The sequence below is a fragment of the Notamacropus eugenii genome, chromosome 5, assembly GCF_028372415.1.
Source record: "Notamacropus eugenii isolate mMacEug1 chromosome 5, mMacEug1.pri_v2, whole genome shotgun sequence".
Taxonomy (NCBI): Eukaryota; Metazoa; Chordata; class Mammalia; order Diprotodontia; family Macropodidae; genus Notamacropus; species Notamacropus eugenii.
The window spans coordinates 437,226,797-437,246,894 of record NC_092876.1 but is presented as its reverse complement, the minus strand read 5'-3'; the positions used below and the strand labels follow the sequence as shown (position 1 = coordinate 437,246,894).

Genomic DNA, 20,098 nt, shown 5'->3' with positions numbered 1-20,098 from the left:
CTTAACCCTTGTTTGCCTCACTTTCCTTTTCTGTAAAATGAGTTGGAGAAGGAAATGAAAAATCACTTTCTTTGCCAAGAAAACCCCAAATGGGTACACAAAGAGTCGGACATGACTGAACAACAACAACCTCAAAATGTTAAGGATTGATTTCTTTATTGGTGGCACCTTTAATCACAATGAAATTACCCTGCTTATCTCTCTTCATCATATTTAATCAACGCTAGCTTTGTGTGAAATGGTGATTGCTGCCTCTGATTTGGGGGTTCATTCAAAATATACTAGATTTTTCTCTAGCCCCTTATTTCAATTTTATGTGAATTTTTGTGTTTTGTGTATTTCTTGAAAATAACAGATTGTCAAATGTTGTCGTTTAATCAAGTCTGCTATCTTCCATTTTATGAGTAAGTTCATCTCACTCATATTCAGTTATAATTATTAAATAAAGATTACTTTCCATCCTATCCTCTTGTATTTTTCCACTCTGTACTGCCACCACACCCAACTTTAACAATAAAAAGGTGATAAAAAAAAAAGAGGGAATTTGTTTTACGTATCTGATCTATAAATGACATAGCCTGTTTCCTCTAATACAGGTCTTCTGTTCTACTTGCCTCACCCTTTATCACAACTTTTTATTCTTTCTTCCTTTCCCTTTAATCCTTCCCTTCATGTTTTTAACTCCAACATTTGAGTTTGCTTTGCTTATGACTACACCCTTACTATATGTACTATCCTCCATCCTTTATACCCCTCCCTTTCCCTTATGCATACAGAACAGAGTTCATTTGAAAAGATAGAGACAGAGACAGAGACAGAGAGAGAGAGAGACAGAGAGAGAGAGAGAGAGAGAGAGAGAGAGAGAGAGAGAGAGAGAGAGGAAGACAGACAGAGAGAGAGAGAGAGAGAGGGAGAGGGAAAGAGAGAGAGAGAGAGAGAGAGAGAGAGAGAGAGAGAGAGAGAGAGAGAGAGGGAGAGGGAGAGGGAGAGAGAGGGAGAGGGAGAGGGAGAGGGAGAGGGAGAAGGAGAGAGAGATGATAGTGCTGGGTGTAGCTACAGAAAGACCTGAGTTCAAATCCAACCTCAGACACTTATTAGCTGTATGACCCTGAGTGAGTCACTTAACTTCATTCAGCCTTAGTTTTCTCATACATGGAGATAATAATAGGATCTACCAGCTAGGGTTGTTGCAAAGATCAAGTGAGGTATTATTTGTAAAGTACTTAGCATAGGTGCTTAATAATATCTGGTTTTTTCTTCCTCTTCTTTTTTCCTGTCTGGCCGCTCTTTGGGTAAGAAATAAAATACTGTAAGGCTCTTCATGGTCATTCTCCACCTGAGGTCAACAGGTAGCCAGTGAATCAAATCTCTGTTACTTTGCTGCTTTCTCTTTACTATTTCCTGCTTTTAGGTAAAGATGTATTGTGGACATCTATGAAATTGTGAACTTTGAAAGGTCAGAATGTCAAGGCACCAGAGGTCTAGAAACTGGAATTAATTTTGTAGCCAGTCCAAAAGGTGCACAGAAAAGTCCCTATTGAGCTACTTGACCTAGCATAGACTGAAGGCAGCCAAGAGGGAGCTACAGCAATCTCACCATCCTGTGGTCTACTCCACCTCCACACTGCCTTTCCCCCTCATTATAACTCCCCTTTAAGGTTCACTCAGTGAATGGTGAACCACTTAGTGAATCCTGGAACCACTATATCATCTGTAGTTCCACTCATGCTGCTTTCTTCCCTTCTACCTCATTTTCTGATCTGCTGGTTTCCTCCACACCAGCTGCTTTGATCCTGTGCATGTACTGCTATCGTCCCTCACCTTTTCTACTTTATTATTTCTTATCTCATTAGCAGGTAAGCTCCTTAACAGTAGAGACCATCTTGTTTTTATGTTCCTAGTGCTTAGCACAGGCCCTGGCATATGGTAGGCACTTAATAAATGCTCATGCTATCTATCTATTCTATAGATATCTATCCAGAGATAACTAGAATCTATCTAGTTATTCCAGTGGCTATGGAGAATTGGGAAGTGAGCTTGACAGAATGAATGCTATGCTAGAAAAGCCTTAAGTTTGACCTCCATCTCTTTAGAGACTGAGACGGTAAAGGAACAAGTGTGCTCCCTGGTGTTGAGGATAAATGCCTGTCCTTCTGATCTTGCTATATGTTCAGAGCAATATCCCTTTGTAAAAGCAGATGAATGTGTTTGTTGGTTAAGTATAATTGAAGCATCCATTACTAGCAGTTGAAAGTGAGCAAAATACATTGGAATGAGGGCTAAGGCTGATAGCATTAGAAAATGACATCCCACAGTCAAGTCAATAAATATTTTTAAGCCCCCACTATGTGCCAGGAACTTTGCTAAGCACTGGGGATATAGAAGGCAAACAAGATCCCTATCCTCAATGAGTTCAAAATCTAAGAATGCCTGGAATACCCCTAAAAGTGTAAGACAGAGAGGTAGCTTCTTTGCTCTAGAAGAGTAAGACCAAGGCTGCTATTCTACTCTTCTCTCTCTCTCTCTCTCTCTCTCTTTCTCTCCCTCCCTCTCTCTCTCTCTCTCTTTCAGGCTGCACTTTGAACGTTTACATGATCAATGGTAAGTCTACACATGCAAACTGAATTTCAAAATACTCAATTGTGAATTTGCCACAAAATATTTTATTCATAAAAGTTTTAATTAAAAAAATACAATAAAAGAATTCTATTATGCACTGAATGAAATGTCCCAGATCTTTATGTTGCCATAGTCTATAAAATTCTGTACAGGTCACTCACCTAGTGAGATAGGGGTGGAAAGATGATATTATGAGAATAGAGAAGATTAGAAATTCTAAATTCTGCTATTAGTATGAAAGTTTCCAGAAATACCTAAAAATACAAAAAAAAAACCCCATAATGTTCATTTTCAGATGCAAAGAAGTTACATAATAAAATAAAATTTTAAAATTACAAAAGAAATCTGTACATCAGTGACTTTTAAAAAGGCATGCTTTGGGTATTATGCATGTAGGGAAATGGAATCCATTCACCAATCAGAAGTACCCAGGTTCTGCCATCATCAGTTGCATGCCTGGCCCATTTCAGCTTGTATAACCATCTCTTCTTTTCTCAAGGGGAAAGTGTCAATCAAGTTGAAGAGGGTTACTGGTGTCACTATAGACATGTAGCGTTCTTTATCCATGCCATGCTTATCTACCAACAATATGCTGAAAGTGTTAAGAGGGATCCGCAGCAGCAACCTGAAATCAAACAATACATAGAACTGGGCTACGATCCAATCGCCAAGAATGTTCTGGTATAGTGTATACATATATGGAGACCAGGCCTGGAGCCAAGGAGGCTCATCCTCCTCAATTCTAATCTGGCTTCAGACATTTACTAGATATGTGACCCTGGGCAAGTCACTTAACCCTGTTTGCCTCCATTTCCTCCTCTGTAACTTGAGCTGGAGATGAAAATGGCAAACCACTCCAATATCTTTGCAAGAAAACTCTAAATGGGTCATGAACAGTCAGACATAACTAAAAATAACTGAACAGCATACATACGGGGATTGATTAGATAGATAACTGAAGCAATTTCACCAAAAAGACTAGGAAAAGACCCTTTAGAAAAAGGATATTTTTTCTGATTACTTTCACAAACACTGCCTAATTTTTGCTATTGCTATCTGTCCTTTGATGCAAAAAGAACACAGAAGATCATGAGAGTGATATCTTGACTTGCATGTGAATTAAATTCAAGTGAGGCAGAACTGAGCAGTCATCCACTGCACTCTCTCCTCCAGTCATCCAAAGCCAGTGGGCAGACAAAAGTCAAGATGACTGACTGGGGATGGCCCAAGATGCACTCAATGACCTGGGTGTTTCTAAATCAAGGTCTTTCCCAGGCCTTAAACTGAGGACTGATTTCTCTTACAATTTGTCAAGAAACAATTTGCCAATTTGTACTGTTGTAATTCTCAGACTATCACAAGGTGAACTGAAAATAAAAGGGATTCACTGGTGTGAACAAGAAAGGGAATGAATTCTAGGGAATAGCAAAGGAAAATGTATTTACTTGGGAAGAAAAAAAGGTCATTTTTCTCTTACCTGAGCTGTAGGGTGAGTGCTGGAGGCATGATCCTCATTCCTATTCTTCCTATGAGGGTTGGATATGTGCCAACCAGTTCAATAACCGTGATGTGTCGTAGGTCCAGACCACATTGTGATTGCTGAGAGAAGATTGACATGAGAAAGAGGGATAATTTTTAGGAATAGAGGTCTTTAGTGTCAAGACAAAAATGGACAAAGAGAAAAGGTGTCAATGGAGGAAAAGAACTTTGTCAAGTAGAAGCAACCAACGAATTATTACTTGTTAACTGGCCAGATCTCTAGGTGCCCAGGGTAAAAAGAAAAAGTCCTTGCCTTCAAGAATCTTTCATTTTATCAGGAGAAACAATAGATAGATAGATAGATAGATAGATAGATAGATAGATAGATAGATAGATAGATAGATAGATAGATATGGTGAAAGCACTCGTCCCTGATACCTTGGGGATTTCATAATCAATGTGGTACTTGGGATGAATATTTAAAGGACGTAAAAAATTCTAAGAGAGAAGGAAGGAGTGCATTCTGGGCATGATGGGGCAGCCAGTGCCAAAGCATAGAATGAGGAGGAGTGTCTGTCCTTCTGTATGGAATAGCAAAAGACCAGTTTGACTGGATCATAGAGAATCTGAAAGAGAGTAACGAGAGTAACAAATGGAAGCTGGCAGAGACCTGACTGTGAAGGGTGGCTTTAAATGATAAATATAGAAGTTTATGTTTAATCCTAGAAAGTAACGTAGGCTCAGACCTCAGGTTTACATAATCCCTAAATACTTTCCTATGACCCATGGTGAAAAATACTATCCACCTCCAGAGAGAGACTGAGGAACTCAGAGTGCAGATCGAAGCATACTTTTAAAATTTTCTTTATTTTTCTTGGTCTTTTGGTGCTTTCTTTTGCAACATGGCTAATATAGAAATACATTTTGCATGACTTCACATGAATAATCTATATGATATTACTTGACTTCTCAAGGGATAAAGGGAAGGGTGGGGGAGAGACATTTTAGAACTCACAATTTTTAAAAATGAATGCTAAGAAAATTTATATGTAATTTGGAAATATTTGATGAAATTAAATATATTAAAATATTTTCCTATGAATCATAAAATCACAGATTTAGAGAATCAAGGGACCTTCAATCCTATCTAATCCAACCACCCTCATCTTCTATATTAGATATATCTGAGGCCCAAAGAAGTTAAGTGTGCCCAAAATAACACTGATAATAACAAAGACAAAACATGAGCCCATGTCTTCTGCCTCCAAAAGCAGTGCTTTTTTTCCACTGGGATTTAATGAAAACTTGACTTTTAAAGTTATTTTTAATCCACAAAAAAGATAACCTTTGTGACTATGTCTAGAATTGATGAAAAGTCCACGGAACCAAACTTCCTTAAAAAAAAAACAAACCCAAGACAAAAGGTTACCCTACAGAACTCTAAATTTGACTTGCAAAGAAAGAGGGGAAAAATTGTTTCCAAGTTTTCTGTGTTTTTTTTAAAAGAAGTTCCAATCATATGAGTTGGTCCTGGGAAAAAGACTGAACAGCAAAAGTCCAGACAGATTTTGCCAAGTGATCTGATGACCACCTTCCCTGGTAATGGAAAAGAAAAGTTACTGAAGCAGCTAAAATAAATTTTTGAAAAGGAAAATAAAAAATGTCGTCAAGTAAATGCTTGGTTTTCAGATCACATATATTGCCACATATATTCCCTCTTCTGGGCAGGAAGGTCTATGGTCTGCTTTTGAGACAATCTCTGCTCACGGCAAGCCTGCCTAGAATTTCTGCATCAGTGGACTTCATTGGGATAAAGGCTCCAACGGGGAGCTCAGTCTCTAATAGGAGTGACACATTAAGCTGTTCAGACTGGAATGAATGCAAAGTGCTTTTATTAAGACATCTAGCAACTCAAAACAGAGAAATGGTAAGCTTTGGTAGGTAGGGGAATAAAAAAGAAGAGATCAGATCCTGGGATGTTGACAGAGCTGCAGATTTCTTTGGGATACAACAATCCTGGGAGGTGAGTGGGGTGGGTAATAAGGAAAGAGCTGTGCTGGCAGGAATGATGGAAATGTGACAAAGGATTTTCCATCCTTTTATTATCTTTCCATCCATGTATTGGGAACCAAACATCCTCTATCACACATCTGCCTGGGACTGGACCTGATTGATACGAGGCCCTATGGAGGGGCCCGGAACCAAATGGAGTAAGGGGAGGGGATCTTTGAGTAGGTCATGTTCATCCAGTCACAGAACTCTAGTTGTAGAAGGGAAGAACTCCTGTGGCCATCCCAACAAAAGATCAAATGGAATCATCATCTTTTTTCCCAGGAGACTTTCAACGAGAACAAAGGCAGGGCACTCCACGTTAGGATAGTGGAGGACTATTTCTGCTTTGGCCATGGTAAAGTACATAGCAAGTAGCCTTCAAATGATCGTTTTTTAACCAACTCCACTATTCCCCCAAACATAGCAAGCCCGTGGCATAGGCAGCTTTGCTTAGTGGATAGCTGTTTTAAGACAAGTTCTGTTTTTAACTGTTAAGTTTATCTTGTAAACTTTGTAAAGAAAAATATTTTAAGAGATTGATTTGCAGGTATCAGGGAAAAAGGATTTTGCTCTCCATATCGTCATGGAAGATTTGTGTCTTCTCTAGTCAAAAATAACATTTCTGACACTTGTCTTCGACACTATTTGAAGTTCCATGTTGCTAGGCAGAAGCACCTCTTACAGGTATTTGTTGTTTGTTTGAAGGGTGAAACTGTCCATCTAGACTTTGGCCAAGTCAGTCATGTGCCATGAGAAGCCCCCAGCAAAGCAGGTAAGTGGCTGACTTAGGTTTGTTGTTTGGAGGAGAGTTATATTGAGGTGTCATTGCATCCTGGGCCATCTCCAGTCATCCTGATGATTATCTGGTCACTGGATTCAGGTGGCTCAGGAGGAGAAAGTGAGGCTGGTGACCTGCACAGCCCTCCCTCCCTCACAACAAAGTCAAGTGCAAGTCATGTCACCATTTTTCTGATGTCACGGTCCTCTTCAAAAATGAAGGACAAGCAGACATTTGCATAGCCAGACCAGTAGAATGAAGGCATTAGACTAAAGCTTAAGGACTGGAACCCATAAACTCTAAGTAATGACTAGTCTATTCAGACTTTTGTTACTAAAAAATAAAGAAGTAAAAGAAACATTGAGTATTCTGCTTAGCACTAAGAACTCGTGTTTAATGAATGACTGTGAACGGATACGTTTAAGCCAACCTAACAATACTATTTTATAGAGTAGAAATAATTAAAATATCTAAGTATAAACTGAGTCTTATCTATTTGACTAAACCAGCATTTACAAAGTAGCTATTAAGTCAGAGCACTGAGCTATGATCTGGGGAAACACAAAGATAATTAAGACATTGTCTTTATGGACATGGAGCTTATGAACATTAGAAATGGATAACATTTATACGGGGCTTTAAGATTCACAAAGCACTAGGTAATCTCATTTTATCCTCACAACAACTCGGGAGGTAAGTACTATTATTTAATCTCATTTTATAGGTGGGGAAACTTGTTGTTGTGTTCGTTCTTCATTGCCAAAGAAGACCATGTCATCAGAGAAATGATGACATGACTTGCATTTGACTTTGTTTTGAATGAGGGAGGGCTGTGCAGGTCACCAGCCTCACTTCTCCTCCAGAGCCATCTGACTCCAGTGGCCAGATATTCATCAGGATGATTGGAGATGACCCAGGGAGAACTGGGAGACCTTGGGCCCTTTAGGCCAAGGTCTATGCAGGTAGTCACTTGGAGTGAGATAATGCTCAGTCATTGAATAGGCCTGTTTAAGAAGTAGCCAGGGCATGGCCCTTTTAATGAGGTAAAGAAAGAAAAGACATCAGGCTGGGAGGAAAACAGCCACAGTTACTATTGATAATCACTCTGAAGCCAGGAGGGTCCAGAAGATCCCTTAAGCAGGGCCCCAGTGATGTCTGAGCTTCAGAGTACAGTAGGTTTAAGGTTTTGGGAAGGGGAAACTTAGCCACCCAGAGTTATACAAATGATGGGTATTTGAAACAGGATTTAAACTCACTTCCTCCAGGCTCTAGGTCCAAAATTCTATCCACTCTACAAACTTGCTACCTAAGAGAAAGGAAATTAGGAATTGTCTATTTCAGGCCTATACAACCTGAGGTCTGTGACTGCTTAAGGTCTTCTATATGTTTCAGCTGCCACCTGAAATCCTTTGGTGGGATGCAGGTTGTGCAGGCCTGATCTAGTCCAACACACTTATTTTTTAATGAAGAAACTGAAGATCCAAGGATTGAAATGACTTGGCCAAGGTCACATAGCTAGTTAGTGGCAGAACCAACACTCCTGGCCCCTAGTCAGTGCTCAACCCATCATCCCATGCTGACCCCTCTCTAGGGTTATACAACAGGAACACTAACGTCAGGCTGGCTGTCAAAGAAAATTAAGCTTTCAAGGCAACATCAAATCAATCCTATTGGTCTCATAACCACTAGATCTGCTCCCAAGGCTCCTGCTTTGCACTTCCCCAATGAGTTGAGCTTCTAGGAAAGAAGCAAAATGAATTTTATAAGTGTGAGGCAGCTCTTTGGAGGTTTGTGTTTCATTTCTGCATCAAGGGTGAAAAAAATGTCACTCTAAATTATACCCTCACTGAGAGGAAGCGTACTATTATGTCTTTGAAAGACTGCTAATGATTACACTAAGTGACGCATCACCAGTTGGTCTTGCCCAGAACAATACACGTTGATTGTAGCCCCTTGTCAATAACAAAGGCAAATTCTGGCTTCTACCTTTTGTCACATTGGCTATCCTCACTATACATCAACAGATCCAAATAAGAGCTACAAGTTCTTATATTTTCAAAATATTCAGGATGTGGTATCTCTTAGAGCCTAACAAGCCAAAGTCTCCACATTTTATAGGGGTGCATGATTCATCCAAAAAAAATAGGCATACACACATTCGGCTTTGTATTCTATTTATGCCTGTGTCAACAGTTGCACTAAACTGCTAATTCCTTGTAGGCAGGGAATATATCATGTTTATCTTTTAATCTCTCCTATTTGCCACTAAAATCCTGTTCTGATGCCTCATTGTGGCATGAAGCTAACATTGGAGGATTCTGAAAGCTAAGCCAGCAGAACACAAGCTATAAAAGTTTTAGGGATGAGCCACTGATGGAATGTGTGGTTGTCATCTGAGAACCAGTTCAAACTAATTTAAGAAAAGGTCATCACCAGGTTGGTCACAAGGTGAGCACTTTTTTCTTTGGTCACAGCAAGTCTTGTATTAGAAACATTTTGATCTTTGTTGGCACAAATAGTACCCACACTCAAGAAATCATAGATATTTAAAGTTCTAGAGTAATTTTTTCATCCTCTAGCACAATTATTTGCTAGGGGGCACTTAACAAATGGAGAAATTGAAGGAAAGAAGGAAGGAGGGAGGGAAGGAAGGAAAGAATGGAGAAAGAAGAGATTGAAGGAAGAAGGGAGTGAGGAAAGGTGGAAAGGAGGGAGGAGGAAAACAGAAAGGGAAGGAAAAAAAGATGAAGTCTATGTACTGGCTTCATTCTTTGGCACCCACTTTACCCTTAATTCATTTAAATTCAGCAAACATGCATTAAATACCCAGAAAGATACTATGCCAGGAAAGGGATGAGAGAAAAAGTTTTGAGAAGACAATTTCTGCTTACATGTTGCTTACTGTCTCATAGGGGAATCAACACAAACACAGAATGATAATACTAAATACATTTCAAATCCAACAAGTGCTTATTAAATTGATTAAGCACCTACTATGTGTCAGGAACTGGGCTAGGGGACTGAAGACATGATGACAAGAATGAACTGGTCCAACTCTCAAGGTACTTACATTCAATGGGGGGGACGGTTTGTATGTAACAAGTGCAGAGGAGAATTGTGATTCCAAAGAACAAAGTGCTGTGTCATGCTGGAGGAGAAATAGGTCATTCTTGACTTGTTTTATGGGAAGAGGTGGAGGGGGATTTCAGAGAAAGGCTTTCCCCTGTCCACCTCTCTCCTTCCGCCTAAGTGAGTCTTACCTGAAGCATCGAAAGCTGTGCCCTGTAGAGCAAGTTACGGGCAGTGGGGGTAGACACAATAAGGAGCCTTCTCTTCTCATAAAACTGATCCAGGAGGGCAGCAGCAGTCCTGACACCCACACTGATCTTCATAGCTGCAGTGGGAAAAGGTTGATGAGTGCTTGGGCCAGAGATGCTCTGTTTCTGCTCAGAGCACTCAATAATTACAAGAAATCAATCAATCAATACGTATGAAGAGTCTTCTATGTGTCAGTGCCATGCTAGTACTGGGGATACAAACATGCTGTAGGAGCTTATCATGGATTGACAGCCGAAAATCAGCATGAAAGTGCTGGGGAGGGGACGGGGTTAGTTAAGGATGAAAAGAGCAGGAAATGGAGGGGAAAGTTCAGATCAACAAGGAATGTCACTCAGAAGGCTTCCTTTGTGTTAGAGTTGAAGGGAGCCATTTATTCCAAGATGAGGAAACTGAGACCCAGATCGGTCAAGTCTCCTTGCCCAAGGATTCAAAGATTGTGACAGAGGCAGGATGTCCCCTGACTCCAAATCCTTCATGGCACCAAAGTGCTTCTGGGTAAAAAGATACAAGAATAGAGGTGCACAGAATAACAACTGACTTTTATACAAATGTTTTAAGAATAACAAAATGCTTTCTTTGACAAGTCACTCTACCCTATTTATTCTTTCATATTTCAAGTTCAGCATATTGTTGCACAGGTGGATAAAAATGAACAAACAGACTGGATGTTACTGTTGTTGATGCTGAATAAAAATATTAGAATATAAACTCATCTTGTATCGTCTTACTGAATACCTTCTCTGCACAGCTCCAGTAGCCCACAGGATGATAGGGAGGGTTTGTGCCACCTCCTGCTCCTCTATGACTGATTTCTTCTGCGAGGGGTCTATATTTTGAAAGATTTTTGTTTACCTAGCTTGCAGATAATGAATATTTGGTATAATTATATCTGTTTAAAATGTTAAAATGGTGTTCTGAAGTTTTTATGGATCAATGTTATTTCCAGATTATTGGGGACTATAGTTTGACTGGTAATAATGGTCCAGTTTCAACGCATTTTAATGGTGAAGTTCACAAGCATATTTTTATTTCTGTATTTGTGTTATGGGGATCTGTCAATCCACAAGAGTTTCTGATGTATAATTCTACCCACCAGGTTACATGTTAATAGGTATTCAGTAGGTGCTTTAGTGATGTGTTGCGCAGTTTCTACCATTTCCTTACACAATCTGCATCGATCGCTAAGTCTGAGCTCCTTAAAGATAACCCTCCTGAAATTTCTGATTGTGATAGTTTGGTCCCAAATTGCCCTCAGAAATGCCTCCATTTCCACAAACAAGTCAGAATGATTCAGTTACTTCTTCAACACTTTTTAAAAATCAAAACATCATTGGTTGAAGTATATTACTTCAAAGTTAATCCTTGTTCTAGGGCTGATGCTATGATGTTACTCAGAATTCAGGCATAGAGTGATATCTTACTCAGTTACTGCTCAAAATTCTGAATTTAAGGAAATAAAAGCACCTGATCACTGTTTTTTGTAAGTTACATTTATTTAATCAAAGCTTGGACCTGTTAAATTATGTAATATGCAGAGATTTTTCCAAGGAAACCAGGGAAAAGCTCAACATCATACTTAATAGACTGAATCCATTCTTTCCAAAGATATTACTATAACCAATATTGTAACAGGTTCAAATATGATAGCTGGAAAAATGTACATAACAGATAGCCAAATCTCCTTCACTTTCTCACAAGTGTATTAACATTTAACCTACATTTATACAAATCTAAGACCTCCAAGGTGACCAAAAGAGGAACATGAATTCTTTCACAAATGGCAAGTTATCTGGAGACCAAAATTAAGGAAAGAATATTCAGGTGTGTGTGTGTGTGTGTGTGTGTGTGTGTGTGTGTGTGTGTGTGTGTGTGTGTGTGTTAGATCAAGACAGAAAAAGAGGCAGAGACACAGAGGAGAGACAGAGACAGACAGACAGAAGCAAATATAGAGACAGAGCCTGCCATGATCCCAGTGCCTGCACTCATTGCAGTAAATTTGTCTTTCCAGTTCATTCTCCATTCAGCTGTCAAAATCATCTTCCTTTAGCACAGGTCTAAGCCTGTCACAGACCCAGCTCTCTTATTCCTTCTCCCTCCCAATAAATTCCTCAACTTGGTGTTCAAAGTCCTTCATAACCTGACTTTCCCTTCATCTTTCTCCTCTTCTTACCTTTTAAATCTCTTCACATACTCTATAATCTAGTGACATCAACTTCCTTGTTATTCCTCAAACAAGACTCTCCATCTCCCAACTCCTGGCATTTCCTCTAGCTGTCCTCCATTCCTGGAATGCTCTCTCTTATCATCTCTGCCTCCTGTGCCAAATAAAATCCCACCTCCCACAGGGAACCTTTCACTATTCCTCTTAATTCTAGTGCCTTCTCTTTGTTGATTATTTCTAAATTATATTGTATACAGTTTGTGTGCATATAGTTGGTCATGTTGACTCCTTCATTAGACTGAGCTCTTTGACAGCAGAATCTGTTTTTGCCTCCCCAGCACTTAGCATAGTGCCTGGCTGTATACTGGTTTAGAGGGTCATGCCCTCAAGTTTTGAAAAATGTATAAATACTCTGAGGTGAGATTTTCCTTTGGAGCTTACTCATTGGAAGTGTTTGGCCAGACAAGTCTCTGGGTAGCCACTAAGGAGCCCTCCCAGCTTTGAAAACCTAGATTGTGATGCTTCTCTCTCTGGTAACTATGTATGTATGTAATGGTTACACAGTTGTATCTGTCTGTTGATCTGTGATGTATGTAATGCTTGTGGTCAGACAGTTGGAAGCCCTATGTGCTGGTCTTTATTTCTCTGCTTGTATTTTCTCTGTTGGTATTTGTGTTTGATTAAAGTGATTATTGACCCCTTAAAAGTTATTTTCCTTTTAGAAAAGCAGATCTAAGAACCTGTAGGGCAGATCTTCCTGTCTATGCCAAGGTCCTTGCTGATACACTGGCATATAGGAGGTGCTTAATACTTATTGACTGACTGACTGACCCATCAGTAGTCAAACTGGAAACTGAAATGTTATGGGTCACCTTGTATCTAACTGAGGGACCAAATTAACACAAGGGAAGTCAGTCTTCTATTGGAGATCATAAGATCATTGATTGAAAGCCAGAAGGGATCTTAGAAGTGATCTAGTTCAACCCTTATTTCACAGATGAAGAAACTAAGGACCAGAGAAGCAAAATAACCTCATGGTCTCCCGACCCTAAGTGCAGCAAGGCATCAGCTCCTATTTGTGACAGAATGCTAAAAAAGAAGGCAACTCTCTAACGGACCTTCTCTAAGTTCTTCCACTAACTTTCTGTATGAGTTTGGACTAATTATATCCCTTTATTTGGGCCTCGGCTCCATCATCTATGAAATAAGAAAGCTGGACTCTGATCACAAAAGTCTTTGGGAGCTCAAACATTCTATTTAAATCAAGTACAGAGAAATAAAGTGGAATCCTTAGAGTTTCCTGTTGTCTTATACACAAAATCTATTTTATAGGACCTTGAAAGGAAAGAGGAAATAAAAAGTATCAGAAATATGGAAATCAACTATGCCTAGTAGCATGGGAGAGAAGGAAAGAGAAATTGGGTGTGTGGGGGAGGAGAGAAGTGAGAAAGAAGGAGAGGAAGAAGGAAGGAAAGAAGGAAGGAGGGAAGGAAGGAAGGAGGGAAGGAAAGAAGGAAGAAAGGAAGGAAGGAAGCCAGGCACTATGTTAAATACTTTACGAACATCTTATTTGATCCCTGCAACAATCCTGTGGGGAAGGTACTATTATCATTCCCATTTTATAGCTGAAGTCTGGTCTTCTATTTCCTAACCCACAGCTCTTTCACTCCACTGGGAGCAATGAAGATGAACATTCCCTGCTTCAAAATCTTGTGAAGCGCTAGTCCTCATTCAGGCACAGAGGAAAGAAGGTGCTAAGAGTAAGGAACAAGGCAGGAAAGAGCCTCACACTGAGGAAGCTCAAATGAAGTAGAACCACATTCAAAGCCTCCGAAATAGAACAGAAGCTCCATTACACTCCCCTGTATCCCATCCCTTTCATCCTAAACATATGACATCATCAGGTTCTCCAAAGTCAGTCCAGGAACCAGCTTCTCACTTACCTTTGCAAGTCGGGTCTGTGCCTGACCATGCCAAGTTGGACTGACACACTCTGGCGGGGCTACCTTGTAGCTCGTAGCCTCCAATGCAGGAAAACTCACAGGTTGCTCCGTAATTATTGCCATCACTGGAGCATTTGATGTAGCCGTTCTCTGGGGCATGAAGCTTATTGCAACGCTGGACTGCAAAGAGAGGGCATTCAGAAAATAAAGCCTTCTCCAAAATAATAGCTAGAGCCACAGGCAGGAATTCTGGTACCTGTGGCCACCTCCAAGAAAAGAAAAGGAAGAAGGGGGAGAGGGGTAAGAAAATCCAATGTCCTATGGCTAGCAAATTGTCTTCTCTCTGTATTGCTTGAGTTGAGAGTCACTGGCCCCCTCAGTGTAAACTCTTTTCCTGTGCTCCCCAGTCCAACCTTTAGCCCTTTCTTTCCACTGTAAGTTTTGGAAACCCCATTCTATTGTTCACAAATTTTCCACTGACAGACCTCTTCTTGCCATCTTTACTCTTGGAAACCTGGCTCCTCTTAGAAAACACTGCAGCCTTGACAACCTCTCCTAGAATGGATGCACTTGCTCTCATTTCTCCCAAAGCACTGGTCCTGGAAGAGGAGGAGGTGACTTACTCTTTGCTCCTTAGTACCACCTTCCGAACATCCCTCCTATTGCCGTATTCATGCATATTCTCTTAGGACCCCCTCCTCATTTGAGGTTCACTTCATTTGTCTTCATATTAGCCCTACCCATATCCTGACTGCCTTTATCTACAAGCGCCTGCACCTTTCTCCCTCTTTTCTTGAGTGTTTTCAATCTGGTTCATAGTGTTTCTCTTTCCAAACCCTGCCCTCGTACCTGCATGCTTCAATAAACATGTAAATGTGCCCTTCAGTTCAGGACATTCAGGAGTAGATTTTATGTGCATTAATGTGGTAGCTTCTATAGCTTTTCGGATATACCGTACTGATATGCCTGACCACTACTCCATGGATCAATTGTCCCTGAGCTTATCCTCCTTACGAGCACTACAACTGCGCTTACCACTTACCCCTAAACTGTCTGGGCGCTATCTTGTTTCTGTCCAGACTGAATGTGGGGAAAAAAAGTCTTTTCATTTCTCCTGAGAAGTCTACCATCAAATCCTATCACGTTTTTCCCATCCCTAGACAATCTCTTCCCCTGTCCCCTAACTTCTAGTTATAAGGAACTTTCTCCTATGGCTGGAGGTGAGTAAAAGCCCGAGGCTACTAAAGGCAACAAAACCTAGATCTCAATGAGGCACCATGATGGGGGACCTGAGGAATCTAAGAGAAAGGGAGAACAAAGAAAAGGGGAGACAGGCAATAAAGGATGATGGGGGAGGGGAGAAAATAGAGAAGAGAAACTTAACTTACCTCATAATGTATGTTTTAGGTCTAACCCTTCAAACAGGAGCTCATAATGATAGCAGTTAACATTTATTTGGCAGGGGGTGGGAGAACCAGCAAAGCCGCTGAATTTAAGAATCCTAGTTTTACTGTCTACTACCTGTATTCCCTTGGGCAACTCAGATCATTTCTTTGGACCACAGTCTTTCTGTCAAATGAGTGGGTGGAACTAGTTATCTCTGCTCTAACTTGCTTCAGATTCTACAGAATATAAGACTGTATGGCTGAAGTCAACTCTGTCTTATTTAATCTGCACTGCCTTCCTGCAAGGTAGGTGTCACAAGTCTTTTTATTTCGATTTTATAGAATAAGGAAATCTTTTCAGAAAGGTTATTTGCCCAAAGTCACAGAGCTTGTAAAGAGTAGACTTAGATCTTGGGAACTCCATGTTTTGTGATCATCCCACTGCACAATACCGCATATCAGGGCTGTAGCTTTGAGATTTGGTCCTTCTAGACTTTCTGCTGGTTGAGTTCCCTTCCTAAACTCAGGTTTTGGGGCAAGGTTGCCCATAGCATTCTTGGCAACTATAGTCTTTGATTGATAATGCTTAGTAAGGAAAGGTTGACAGATGTTCCATCAGAACCATTCCTAGTCATTTCAGTTCTCTCTGAACACAGTCAGCCTGCCTTTGCTATGGTCCAGCTCTTACTGAGTGTGGCTAACAAGCTTCTGGCCTGGCTCTGCCCTTAACCTTATCTCATTCATATTCCTTTATGAAAACACAAGAATCCTTTGCCAGCTTCTCCAAAGGAACAGTAAATGCTAGCATGTGTTCCACATAATAGCAGCTCTCATTTATATAATGCCCCATCATTTGCCGAGCAGCTTTCTCACCCAGAAAAATAAAGGGATCAGCCCAAAATAACACAGCTTATAAATGGCAGAGCTAAAGTTCCTGATGTTTCCAATGCAAAGTCCAGTTGTGCTTTCTCCTAATAGCAAGCTAGCATTATATAGTTTTAAAATTTGCGAAGCACTTAACAGACATTCTCATTTGATAATCATTTGATAATCACAGTAACTCTGAGAGGTAGGTGCTATTATTAACCCCACTTTTACAGGTTAGGAAACTGAGGCAAACAAAGGACACGTGACATCCAGAATTACATAGCTATTATTTTTTATTACTAAATTGTATTTTTAATTTAATTTATGGAATAAAACAAGCATTTCCATAATATAGGAAAATAAAAAAGATGATTTAGCATGAAACTGCTATATTACATAGTTATCTGAGATAGGATTTGAATTCAGATCTTCCTAACTTATTAAGTCCAATGTTCTAGCCATTGCACAATGACAACCTAGCAGCCAAGACACTGCTATCCCTTGAAGCCCAGCACTTATGTGCCAAGTATCCAGCTGCCTGACCCATCCTGGCTTCCATGCTTCTGAACTCAATAAAAGTGAGACAACCACAAAGACAATTCTGCCCTCCGCCACTGCCCCCACTCCAGAGACATTGAATAGTTCCTGAGGACAGAGAGGAAAAGAGGAAGAAACAAAAAGCATGAGCTGTCATTCTTACCTCTGACTTTAACATGGAATTTACAAGTTCCTTTGTTTTCAGCTCTGTCATAGACAGTATACTGGATCTTATGGTGTCCTTCTGGGAAATCTGACCCTGGAGGCAGGCCTTTCAAAATAACACTGAAAGAAAGAGGAGACATCCCCAAAGGGATTATTTTCAAACATTTATCAGATGTCTACTGCATTCAGACCACTGTGCTAGGGAATGGAGAAGCTGAAGTTACATCCTTGCTCTCTGTGGAGTTACAATCAACCTGGGAAGGTAGATTGGGTAGACAAAATCACAGCCACCAATACAGGACAGTGCAAGCAAAATGGCAAATGAAAGAAACAGTCAGTAAAGATGTGGGACAGGAGCTAACAGATTACTTTGGGTTGAAACTGTCAGGGGAGTGAATCTTCATAGAAGAGGTAGGACCTAAAAGATCAAATTGAAATAACTGAAGAATTCTAGATCAGGATTCTTCAGGAGCAAAAGCTTGAACATAGCATAGTCCATTTCTCATTTAGAGAATGGAAGGAAGTTTGGCTGGATTGGAAATTTCCTATAAGAAGAGGAGGCAAAGATAACTATAAAAGGCAAGGTAGGGCCAGAATGTGGATGGTCTTAATGCTGGTTTCATTTACATTGTTACAGGATCAAGTCCAGGAAAGCCTCCTAGGCTAGGATTTTATTTTTCACTTTAATAAGGAAAGTATTTTTCTCTGACTACCTAAATGTAGTACCAATAATTGTGTTTCACCGAGGGAGGTAAAGAAGGAAGGATGGAGAGATGGATAATTCCTGAGCATTGGGGCATAGACCACTTTCTGGAGGGAAGACCTGGGGATTGGAGGGACTCTGTAGAAGGGTGCTCTAGGCAGCTACAGGTTGGCATGAGAATATTTTGTGCTCCATGAAGCACAGGACAGGGAGAACCAGGAATTAGGAGAACTGAAAATTGGGAAGGTATCAAAGACAAAAGCGTCTTACATCAAAATTTTATGAAGTCAGTCCTCTATGACAAAACCTTTTCATCCATAATTTCCATTTTCTTTCCAACATACAAAGGAACTAACTTTTTTGGAGTTTCTGTTGGTGGCACTATGCAGCAAGATATCACTGAAAGACTAGAAATGGTCTAGGAATGTTAATTCTACTTTGCATGTTACAGTAGCCAAGGAGTACTGAGGAGTTAATATAATGTTTAAATCTTCCTAAATCACAATAAAAAATGTGTGATAAATATGCAAGGAATTTTGTACAATTATGTAAATCAAGGGGTGAAAAGAGACCACATTTTATATGAATTCTTGGAAAGTGTTATTAAAGAATTCTGCCTATCAGCTTTGAGAGTCTTGCTTCAGAGCATTCTGGGTGGCTACCAATAACGAGTGCCCTAATACATCTCTTGGTCTGAGCTAAGTCAAAGTAAAAAGTGTTAAAGACAATTCCCTCACCTGTTCTCAGAGAAGATCTACAGTCTATTGGATGGAACATATGGTTGAAAAATCAGGCACTTGGCACTGACCCCCACCATGCTCTGTGACATATATCTCTAGGTTCATGCTTTTCACAGGACCTTTTTTTTTTACTCAAAGCTGTGAGGAGATTGATAAGATGGAGTTTCAGAACAAGAAAAGCAGAAAAGGATTTAAATAAACAGACTGTTAGATTGTTGGAGCCTGAAATTTAGCACAGCACCCTCGGAAGCACATTCCCCATTGGTCAACACATAATTATTGCTCCTTTTCAGGATAAACTACCAACTCATCACTGCAGGACTTTCCTTCCTTCCATCCTTTCTTCCTTCTTCCTTCCTTTCTTCCTTTTTTCCTTCCTTCCTATCTTTCTTTCTTTCATTTCTATGGCTCCTAGGCAGGTACCTTCCTCTCCAACTCACTCTTATGTGCTCTCTTCCCCATTAGACTATAAGTTCCTTGAAGACACAGACTGTCTGTTTGTATTTGTATTCCCTGTGCTTTGCATATACTTGGCACATACTGCTTATGGATTGACTGATAGCCTAGACAGCTGAGTTAACCAGCTGATCAAAGGGTTGTTTGTTTTGTTGGCTTTTATGTATTTATTTTCATTTTCTGTGAACAGCTGATTCCCCTGCTCCCCACAGATATGGGACACATGAGATTATAAGTAAGAGAGAGGCACAGTAGGTAGAGCGCTGGCCTTAGAATCAAGTTCAGATCTGCACTCAGCCATTTACTCACTATGTGACCCTGGGCAGGGACTCTGGACTTAACATCTCCTAACTCTGTTTCCTCTCCTATAAAATGAGGATAATAATACCATCTCCCTCTCAGAATTGTTGGAGATGATATTTGTGACATGCTTTGCAAACTTTAAAGCACTACAAAATGCTAGGTGTTCTTATATTTGTAAAATGCTTTTCAAAAAGTGCTATATGAATATTAGCTATTATAAACTGCTGATGAGTCTCCCTAAACTAAGCTAGGCTGGTCTCTGGATAACATTGTCTACTGCTAGACCCAAGAGACTCTAATTAAAATACCTCTGGGAGGGGCAATACTTTAACTGTCAATAGCTCACGATATCATAGTTAATTTGAGTACAGATCTATAGAAATGGGACTCCAAATTAACACCTATGTGAATAACCAGAAGTACTGTTGAAAAGGGCAGCTATTTGGCACAGTGGATAGAGCACTAGATCTGGTGTCAACAAGACTTTGAGATCAAAACCAGTCTCAAACATGACCTGGTAAGTCACTTAATCCTGTTTGCCTCAATTTTCTCTTCTGCAAAATAAACTGGA

General features: G+C 40.1%; 1 protein-coding gene across 2 annotated transcripts in view; it reads right to left on the bottom strand.

The window, feature by feature from the left end:
* Positions 1-2,643: 2,643 nt before the first annotated feature.
* Positions 2,644-20,098, bottom strand: part of SRPX (sushi repeat containing protein X-linked) — a 103,664-nt gene continuing 86,209 nt past the window's right edge. For both annotated transcript variants that reach the window (XM_072615170.1, XM_072615171.1), the window contains 5 exons: positions 17,324-17,445; positions 14,372-14,551; positions 10,189-10,322; positions 4,097-4,218; positions 2,644-3,244 (listed from right to left, as the gene is read on the bottom strand). In XM_072615170.1, the coding sequence (XP_072471271.1) occupies positions 3,064-3,244; positions 4,097-4,218; positions 10,189-10,322; positions 14,372-14,551; positions 17,324-17,445 (739 nt within the window). In that variant the 3' untranslated portion in view covers positions 2,644-3,063. The remainder of the gene's footprint in view (positions 3,245-4,096; positions 4,219-10,188; positions 10,323-14,371; positions 14,552-17,323; positions 17,446-20,098) is intronic.